General features: G+C 43.4%; 1 protein-coding gene across 1 annotated transcript in view; it reads right to left on the bottom strand.

Annotated features, from left to right (window-relative positions):
* LOC130290555 (complement C4-like) overlaps positions 1-10981 on the bottom strand; it is a gene marked incomplete in the record, with an annotated part of 80850 nt that extends 69869 nt beyond the window's left edge. Inside the window, 5 exon segments of the mRNA XM_056538343.1 lie at positions 2612-2694; positions 4576-4646; positions 5983-6166; positions 6398-6608; positions 10866-10981. Of these exon segments, the coding sequence (XP_056394318.1) occupies positions 2612-2694; positions 4576-4646; positions 5983-6166; positions 6398-6608; positions 10866-10939 (623 nt within the window).
* Positions 10982-11211: the final 230 nt, after the last annotated feature.

Here is an 11211-nt window from a genome sequence, read left to right on the forward strand (position 1 = left end):
TTTTTTTTAGGTAGTACTACTACTCCCAGCATGGAACACACTGTTCCATAATGGGAGTGGTAGTTCCTGTACTAATGTACTCTTGACACCTGATGCGATTGTCCTATCTATTGCAGAGATGCAGAGTGGCTCTATACAGCGCTCGCATCTCTGCTCTGAACTCCGGGACGGCCAGTGATATGAATAGAAATTCACATCACTCATTCCTATTTTCCGCCCAGAGTGGGGATTGGCCGGATGGTGGCAGCCAATCACAGCTCTCAGAGGGAAATATGAATGAGTGATGTTCTATTCATATCACTGGCCCGAGTATAGTGCAGAGGTGCGGAGCGAAGGAAAAAGCTGTTCAGAATCTGAGGGATGAAGGACGATCACAGCGGGTGTCAGGAGTGACACCCGCTGTGATCCGTCCTTAACTGTCGGTACTACTGCTCCCAACATGGAGAAGAGTGTGCTCCATGTTCGGAGCTGTAGTACTTGCAGTTAAGGAAAGATCCCAGCGGGTGTCACTCTTGACACCAGCTGTGATCCTCCTGTATAATTTATAGATGTGGGCTGGCGCTCTTCTATGGTCCCCTGCACTGACATATATATATATATATATACCTATTCATATTTCCCACAGAGAGTTGTGATTGGCTGGAACCATCTGACCAATCACAGCTCTCTGTGGGAAATATGAATATGTGTGTATATATACGGCAGTGCAGGGGACCATAGAAGAGCGGCCGGCCGCATCTATACATTATATTGGAGGATCGCAACGGGTGTCAGAAGTGACACAGGCAATTTGTCAATTAGTACATGTACTACTACTCCCATCATGGAACAGTGTGTTGCATACTGGGAGTAGTAGTACTACCTAAAAAATGTAAAAAATAAAGAAAAAAAGTGAAAAACACACTTAATTCGACACATTTTTAAACTACATTATTAATAAAAAGTTTAACAAAATTAATTATTACAAATATATTATTTTTACATTTAAATGTCCCCTTTCTAAATTTTTATTATTGCCGGCTACATTTTTAGTTCCCTGCCCGCCCACATAAATTGATCTCTGTTTTAAATTAAGAAAAATTTCCTTATAAAAAAGATAAATTTCATTAAATATCATTTTTTTCCATCACTACTGTATCTTTTTTATAATTTTTTTTTAATGGTACCCTATGAAATTTTATTTAAAAATGTATCTCCATCACTTTTTTGGATCGCTAAAGTCCAAAAAAGAATAAAAACTGCCTGCAAAAACACCAAAGTTAAAACCCACATGGCGTGTTTCTTGGCGTTTTTTCACTCTCATCCACTTCTATGGGAGAAGATTTTCCTTCTGTCACACCCCCCTCCATAGGCTTGCATTGAGGGGGCGGAGCGTGACGTCACATGGGGGCGGAGCCGTGACGTCTCTATGCTCCGTCCCCGTGATCGCCAGTAATAAGACCCGGAGCGAGCACACTCCGGGGGCTGATTCTAACGGGGTGCGGCATGGAAGATCACGGTGGTCCCCAGCGGCGGGACCCCCGCGATCAGGCATCTTATGTTATCCCCTATCCTTGGGATAGGGGATAAGATGTCTTAGTGATGGAGTACCCCTTTAACTGTGAACTGAAACCGTCAAGAATGCTGTGCTACTCTATGCAAAGAAATTCTGATAAAATCTAATCTGTTTGAAATGAATTGGTCTGTAATTGTCTTGTTTCACAGAGGAATTACTTAAAGGGTTACTCCGCTGCTCAAACTGTTCTGAGCGCTGGAGCCGGTACCGGGAGCTCGTGAAGTGGCGTGGCGCTGGCTCCAGTGTTTGGAACAGTTTGCCCCTTTAATAGAGTCACAATAATCTCCTTAATATTTACATTTATAAATACAGAAATACATATTGTATTTCAAATAGATAAATATGGGATGGATGGATAGATAGGATAGATAGATATGAGATAGATAGATAGATAGGATAGATAGGATAGATAGATATGAGATAGATAGATAGGATAGATAGATATGAGATAGATAGATAGATAGATATGAGATAGATAGATAGATATGAGATAGATAGATAGATAGATATGAGATAGATAGATAGATAGATAGATATGAGATAGATAGATAGATAGATAGATAGATAGGATAGATAGGATAGATAGATATGAGATATGAGACAGATAGATATGAGATAGATAGATAGATAGATAGGATAGATAGGATAGATAGATATGAGATATGAGACAGATAGATATGAGATAGATAGATAGATATGAGATAGATAGATATGAGATAGATAGATATGAGATAGATAGATAGATATGCGATAGATAGATATGAGATAGATAGATATGAGATAGATAGATAGATATGCGATAGATAGATAGATATGAGATAGATAGATAGATATGAGATAGATAGATATGAGATATATATGAGATAGATAGATAGATAGATATGAGATAGATAGATATGAGATAGATAGATAGATATGCGATAGATAGATAGATATGAGATAGATAGATATGAGATAGATAGATAGATAGATATGAGATAGATAGATAATAGTAATCAGTACAAAATAAGTAATGTTTATGGAAATGTCTTAGATGTAGAATAAAAGACGACTTACGATGCGATATCCGGAATCTGGATCTTTCCAGGTATTATGGACGCCTGCTTTGTGAAACTTGTTACTTTTAAGCCTTCGGCATTCTTAGTGATATCAATGTCAGGAATAAAATTCAAGATGAAAAAATGTGAGTTACAAACATGGAAAAAGTGAAGTAAAAGTGACAAGAGTCATCATTGGTTTTAGTCTGTGTAGAAGGGTCGGGGCACTTCCAAGCCCCGGGTCAGAGGAGTATCTGGGCTCTTCCATAACAAGGGAACAGATTCAGTCGTTCTCTCTCTAAATAACCTGGCAGTGGAAAAGTGGCATACTGACACCCCCTGATCCCCCTCTTCCCCAGCATGCAGACTGCTACCTCTACCTAATGCCCACTGCTGTATTACAGACCTGTACCTATAAGCATTTATGGACCTGTACGGTGTCTTCTTCTTCTCCAGATTTCGTAAAGAGGCCTACCAAGGATTTTAATATCCGGAATTCAGCACCGATAGACGCATTACTAACGTATATCTGTGGTTGTAGGAATAGATGGTGACACTTTCTGTCATATACCATATTATAAAGGAAGAATTGCTTAAGGCTCTGAAATATGGAATTTTAAGTTCTTAGTCTAATACTAATCGTGAGCTTAAATTATGAATGTCAGTCTCATAGTCTTAGTCAAAGTTCATCAGAACAACAGAGCAGACAACAAACAAAAAGTGTCCAAAGAGAGAAGAACATAAGACAACCCCTAAGGGCTCGTTCACACTACGGAATCTCCGCTCGCTGAATTCCACCTGGCGGCTGCCGCGAGGGTGCTTCGACGCTAGGGCCGTGGGGCACTGAGCCATCACCATTGACGGCTATGCAGTGCTCGCGGAATCCGCGCAAAGAATGAACATGTTCTTTCTTTGCGCGGAACAATTTCAGCGGTGGATTTGTCTGCCACGGAAATTCCGCAGTGTGAGCGGTTCTCGCGGAAACCCATTCACACTAATGCTAAGTTCACACTGCGGAATTCCGCTCGCGGAATTCCGTGAGAATTCCGTAGTGTGAACATGGCCTAAAAGAGAAAAATCGCTTAAAGGGAACCTACCACCATGAAAGGGCTTTCTGATCTATCAGTGTCAGGTTATGGAGCAGTAAGTTCTGAGCAGATTGATATATATATTTGTGAGAAAAAGATATAGTATAACATGATACTTATTGGTGGAAATACCTGATCTTTCTATTCTTTGGAGTCCAGTGGGTGGTGCCACTCAATGAAGGACTCCTAAGCATGGAAAGATCAGAGATTTCAAATGATAAATGACTAGATTTACTAAATCTTTTTCCACAAATGTATATATCAATCTTCTCAGCTCCTCCTGCTCTAGAACATGATGCCGATAGATTGTATAACATTTTCATGGTGACAGGTTCCATTGAAAAGGGGTTCTCCACAATAGACAATCCATACTTATTCTAAAGATCTCTTGAAAATAAGTTGATCATAAAAGTGTTCCCTGCTGTGACCCTCAGTGATTACTTTTTCTATAGCGCCACCACAGGGAAAACTAAGCATTACACTGTGCCCATTCATATCAATGGATTGTCTGTGTATTGCAAAGCAGGTCCTCCAGTGCGAGAGATTCTCTGGCCAAGAGATAAAGGTCCTGCACCCGGGACACCCTCCACTGAACCTCCTAATACAGGGTGAGACAACGGGTTTTCCAAACTGGACAACTAGTTTGAAGAGGGTATTAAATATTTCATAATGGGACATAATAAGTCTTCATTGCAAGGTCTGGGCTCTGACTGCCAACACTGACTTCAACAGTTGTCTCCAAACTGTGGTCCTCCAGATGTTGCAAAACTACAACTCCCAACATGCACGGACAGCTACATTTAGGGCATCTAGGAGAGGTAGTCAGTCCTATGTAGTGTTTTAGTTTGCATTTCACATACATTGCCATGATTATGCTATATCTATGAGTACTCACAAACACAGCGCAAGTGGTCGGCTCCATTTTGGGTCTCATCATGTGATCCAGAGTAAACACTCGAAAGTTAACTGGAGAGAAAAAATCCAAATAAGAAAAATACATAGATATGAAATAGATATGAGATAGATAGATAGATAGATAGATAGAAGAGAGATAGATAGATATGAGATAGATAGATAGAAGAGAGATAGATAGATATGAGATAGATAGATATGAGATAGATAGATATGAGATAGATATAAGATAGATAGATATAGATATGAGATAGATAGATAGATAGATATGAGATAGATAGATAGATATGAGAGATAGATAGATATGAGATAGATAGACAGATATTAGATAGATAGATATAAGAGAGATAGATAGATAGATAGATATAAGAGAGATAGATAGATAGATAGATAGATGTGATGTGTATCCAGTACGGGATATCATCTCACAGTCCTGTCAGGTTGAGTCCCTGTACGCCCCCAGTCTCACCTGCATTGTACTCCTATAATCTGTATAATTGTATATTATGTGTGAAGGACCTTTGATATTGTCACATGGTTATTGATCACATGATAATGGTTGTCACATGTTTATGTCACATGTTTTGTTACCCAGAGAGCACCAGGTGACCAGATGACCCGCAGCTAGCCTATGGGCTCCTTGCTCAGCCCCCTTTATAAGAGGGGGAGGTTCTACAATCACTCTCTTAGATCCTGAGGTCAAGTCCAGTCCAGACGTCTCAGAGTCAGTGTCCAGCACATCTGGAGGCCTCAACCTAAATTACAGCCACAAGTCAGTAAGTCATCTCTGTCTGCTGTCTGTAAAGACTATTACCACCTGTCTACCTCAGTAAAGCTACCGTTAACCCTAACCTGGCCTTGGACTCTTATTTGACCTGCCTAACTAGGACTAGCGGTACTACTGTCCGGGTGGTTATCGGAAAAACCACGCCATGGCATCAGGAACATTTAGGGGTTAACACCATCTGCCCCGGGCTACAACATCTGTCCCATACACCTCACATCGCACCCCTGTGGCGCACCACAGATAGATATGAGATAAATAGATAGATAGATATGAAAGAGAAGGATAGATATGAGATAGATACATAGATATGAGAAAGACAAATAGATAGATATGAGACAGATAGATATGAGATAGATAGATAGATAGATAGACATGAGATAGATAGATATGAGATAGATAGATAGACATGAGATAGATAGATAGATAGATATGAGATAGATAGATATGAGACAGATAGATAGATAGATAGATGTGAGACAGATAGATAGAGTTCAGAAAAGGAGCAGCACATTCAAGGTAACGCATGGTATACGGTGAAGGCTTAACCAAGGCCCAAGTCCCAGTGCTGCTGCATTTCCTGCTATAGATAGGTAGAGCACATACCTGTTTCCTTGGGAGTATATATACTCTTGTCAGTCTGGATGAAGATGTATCCTCTTTTGTAGGCCACGGGTATGGAGACCACTTGAGGTTTTGCGGAGATAGAGGCGCTACTTACTACCAGCTGGACGTAGCGCTCACTCCTCTTCTCATTCAGTTTACACAGTGCGGCCCTCTCAGGACTCAGCTAGGGACACAAGGACTGGGTGATACCAGAGACATACTGTGTACAATGCTGTCTAGTTAAAATAAGAAAACCCTGCTGAACCCTATTGGGCCTGTAATGGCGACTATACTGGTTATTACCCAGCAAGATATTTAACATTGAGAAGATTAGATTATGTTTCTCTTACATCTTAAGTATAGACAACAGACCCGTCACTGACCAGAGGGAGCAGATGGACCTCATTGTCTTTACCTCTATTGTCTGCTTGGTGATGTAGTTGTTGCCATTGTTCAGGGTCGCGGTATATCTTGTGGTACACTCCGCATAATTCTTTTGGTTCCTCAGGTACATTTCCACTTTGATGTCACTATTGGAAGCCTTAAAGCCCTGGGGCCACTCCACTTGCACCCACACATCCTCCCCCACACCAAGGTGCAGAAGACGAGGGGCGGTGATCAGGAACCTGCAGATGAGAGAAGAAGGATATTGTTATTATAGACATCATAGAAAGGGGCTCTCCCACTTAGGACCCCCCTTATGAGCCAGAGATCAGTGCTGCAGAGCACATAATACTGCATTCTTCTTGCAGTGGTCACTGTAGAGAAAATGTGTTGCCACCCAATACTTCCCACAGGAGTAACAGTTGATCACCAGTGGGCCCACCTTTAGATTACATGTTCTCGATCATAGGCCACTACATTATATTGTTTTATCCAGGGTTGTCACTTCCATAGAAATGAATGGAGACTCTAGGAGGGATAAACTGGTTCACAAAATCTAGGTGCCAGAGTTTCCAGAGGATCTGCACTGTCCATACAAGGTAAATCAAGGCTTCCCTCTCATATTCACAGCAGCAGTGCTTATTGTAGACCTTTCCTTGCTTTGCTGTCTATTTCCTTTTTGCTTATAGCACCTTGAAAACACAATAATACCTTCGTCCGCCACATGTCATTTATAATAATGTACTGTATGTATCATCTTCCAGCACAGAGCCAGCACGTTAAGTGCTCAGAATAACCCTTTCCTTGCTGCCCTGCTGTTTCCTTTACATATACTCACATATCATCTTGCAAAACCCAGTTTATCAGTAACCCCTTCTACCACCACATGGCATTTATAGTAGTGTACTGTAAAAATTATCAGCCCAACATAGTGTAAGCCAGTGCACTTTTACCAACAGATGGTATGGCATAGCCAAAAGGAGTATGTGATGTGCTGTGATTAGCTAGAGAAGTAAGGGAGGAAATAACTATTTGTGTACTAGTAGCAAACTGCCGAGCTCTGGACACTCCTCCTGACATGGACACTAGTTGTGTATCTGCACAGTAATTTGCTGCTATTATTCTCACTTTTTAAAATAATGAACGTTTTTTTTTAATCTTTTAAGAACAAAAGGTTTAGTGTTTTTAGATCTTTTAGTCAGATGTTTCCATGGTAACTGAAGTACAATTATAAGCACTTCATAAGTTTGTAAATTGACCCTTCTTAATTTCCAAGACACGTGCACTTCACCCTGGGATGCTGGATATCATCTTCTGGGCCAAAGCCTGACTGGGGGAAACCCTTTCTTACCTCATCACTGCTGGGAATTTAACACAATTTCTGTATTTTTTTTTGCCCACCCGCTATTTAAAGGGGTAGTCCAGTGGTGAAAAACGTATCCCCTATCCTAAGGATAGGGGATAGGTTTTAGATTGCGGGGGGTCCAACCGCTGGGGCCCCTCGTGATCTCCTGTACAGGGCCCCGACAGCCCGCGGGAAGGGGGCGTGTTGACCACCGCACGAAGCGGTGGCTGACATGCCCCCTCAATACAACTCTATGGCAGAGCCGGAGTGCTGCCTTCGTCAATCTCCGGCTCTGCCATAGAGTTGTATTGAGGGGGAGTGTCGGCCGACGCTTCGTGCGGTGGTCAGCACGTGCTATCTGGCACCCATACAGAGAGATCGCGGGGGGCCCCAGCGGTCGGACCCCCCGCGATCTCAAACTTATCCCCTATCCTTAGGATAGGGGATAAGTTTTTCACCACTTGACTCTGAGGTTCTCTGAGACCCTTATCTCTTCTGTCTTGGGACATGGTGCTCCATCATGCTGGAAAAAAACCTTGTTCATCACCAAAATTGTGAGTGAGCCTACTCCCTTGGTTGAAAAGTCCCCCCATCTTTACTACGGCTTTACTGTTGGAATGACACAGGACTCCTGGTAGCGCTTAACCTTTTCTTCTATGGACAATCCTTCTTCCAGATGTCCCAAACAGTGTGAAGATGGCTTCATTAGAGAAAATAACTTCCCCCAGTCCTCTGCAGTCCAATTCCTGTACGTCCTCCAGAATGTCCATCTGTCCTTGATGTTTGTCTTGGAGAGCAGTGGCTTCTTTTCTGCCCTCCTTGACCCCAGAGAAGAGAGAAACAAAAGGCGCCAAATCACCGCTTACCACAAGAGGTTGTGTACCGACTTACAGAACAATGGTAATCGTATGTAAATCAAACGTGCCCATCTGCAGCCTTCCTGAAACTTGGATTGACAGAGGGGACAGGACTTCGTAGGAGCAGGAATTCCGGCGGTGATCAAGGCAAAGAGTCACGGAGGTAATAGTATCAACCATACGGTTTATTAACAACAATGCAACGCGTTTCGCTGCGCTTGCGCAGCGAAACGCGTTGCATTGTTGTTAGTAAACCGCATGGTTGGTACTATTACCTCTGCACCTAGCACTGCGCATGCGCACTGAGGAGGAAGACGGGGGCGGGAGCGAGCGCTTGCTGGATGACACACAGCGGCGCGGGTTAGATTAGCTGAAGGGCGCATGCGCTGGGACCTGTGTGTCAATTACACAGAGGTCCCAGCACGGACAAACGGGGTAGGGGTGGGCGTGGCGTGGCATCGCGTACCTCGCGCCACGCCTATCCGACCGTCAGTGGCTTTGAATAAAAGCCTTTTTTGCAGTCATGAAAGCCTGCAAATTTCAGGTAAAAATATTGCTATACCCACCACCTGCACATAGTACAAAGGCTGTGTGCAGGTTATTGCACCCAAATTTTATGACAGTTGCGCTTTAAGGTCTCTGAAGTCACTGGTCACCTCTGTGGGCACTGGCTGAACTGTATAGACTTTACCATCTGTCACTCAGTAAAGCTACCGTTGTCCGTAACTTGGCTTCGGAGTCTTTATTGCCCCCGTGCCTAGCCCAGGATCCAGCGGTATACCTTCGGGTGGTTATAGGCTAAACCGTGCCCTGGCGTCACGAATACAAGGGGTTAATCCCATCTGCCCCTAGGATAATTCCATCTGCCCTACATCATCACACCCTCTACCACACAAAAAATAAATTGTGATCAACCTTGTGCGCAGTGATTAGGTAAGAATAGGTTGTCGCCAGTCAGGATTTGGCCCCGAAGCTGATATCCAGCGTGCCAAGGCAAACGGCAGAAGTCTTGAATAAGAAGAAGGGTCAACACTTAAAGGGTAGCTCCCACCATCATGATTTTTTTTTTCTGTCCCTGCCTATTGCACTTCTATCCCTAACACCCTCCCTGCCTTTATTTTTATTTTTTACTATTTTTAAAATGGCATTTAGTCTGCCTGGTAGTATGCTCACTACCAGGCAGACTTCCCCAGCAGGCACCACGTCACTGATGCCTGCTGGGGGGGACTTCCGCCCTTAGTTCTCCCAACAGGGTGCCTCCAGCTGTTTCACCACTACAACTCCCAGCATGCCCTGACATCTATTGGCTGTCAGGGCATGCTGGGAGTTGTAGTGGTAAAACAACTGGAGGCACCCAGGACAGGAGTTTCATTGGGGAAGGAGTGAGCCAGGAGCCGATGCGGGAGAGACGGGTGCGGGGGAGACTCTTCCTGCCGCTCGGTAAGTAAACCCCCCCACCGTACCTTGCAGCAGCGCCCCCCATCCTCCCCCGTACCTTTCAGCAGCGCCCCCCATCCCGCTCGTACCTTGCAGCAGCGCCCCGCACCTTGCAGCAGCGCCCCGCACCTTGCAGCAGCTCTCCCCATACCCCCCGTACCTTGGAGCACCACTTCCCGCACCTTGCTGTAGCAGCCAACCCCCCGCGCCGCCTGCACCTTGCAGCAGGGCCGTCGGCGAGTGCGGGAAGCCGATGCGGAGCCCTGGCTGTTACTGCGCCTGCGCAAAATTTCGACTGATGCCCTGCCGGAATCAGTCGGAATTTTGCAGTGACGTCACTCCGCACTGCATTCGGCCACTAGGAGGGCGCCCCCTAGTGGCCGAATTTCAAATTGCTTTTAAAATGTTTTAAAATCATTTTTTTAAATAAAAGTATATAAGAGATATGTTGTAGTACTTGAGTACTACAACATATCAAAAATTATTTTTCATGACAGTGCCCATTTAAAAAATTGAGCCCTTGCATAAACTTTATATATTGGTCGATAAAAGTTTTAAAACTTATGAAATTTTAATAATTGTACTTCAGTAACCATAGAAACACCTGACCAAAAGATCTAAAAACACTGAAGCTGAAGACTGGGAAAGCCAAAATGTGTTCCAGTCTCAAAACTTTTGGCCACAACTGTAGAAACCTCTTAAAGAGTTAAAGTAACGTGAGAGTGGAGGAAGATATTTAGAGAAAGTGAAGGGAATAAATAAGATTAGTAGGAGATTAGTAAGAAAAGGTTGAGTCAAGCACATGGCCATATAAGTCCTATATAAATGATACAACATATTTGGGGTTGTTTTGAACTTACGATGGACTTTGCGCCTTAATGAGAGAAGATATGGTCGCCCATAGTAGACAGCACAGCAGAGTAGATATCCCCATGGTGCCAGACCCGGGACTGAGGCACAGAGCAGAGCAGACAAATATTTCAACACAGGAGGACGGACTAAGATAACAGAAGATGAGCAGAAGTAAATAGAAAAAGAGGAAAACGGGGAAAATCCTAAATGTAGAACTTGCTGAATCTCCGGATTCTCAGCACAGATGGTGGACTTGGTTTACATCTTGTTTTCCTATGTACATTAGATATTAGAAAGTGGAAATGTGTAATTCTGTCTGTAAAGTCCATGACCGGTGCACAGGAGATGAAGAAG

Source organism: Hyla sarda, chromosome 9 (assembly GCF_029499605.1).
Source record: "Hyla sarda isolate aHylSar1 chromosome 9, aHylSar1.hap1, whole genome shotgun sequence".
NCBI classification, from domain to species: Eukaryota; Metazoa; Chordata; class Amphibia; order Anura; family Hylidae; genus Hyla; species Hyla sarda.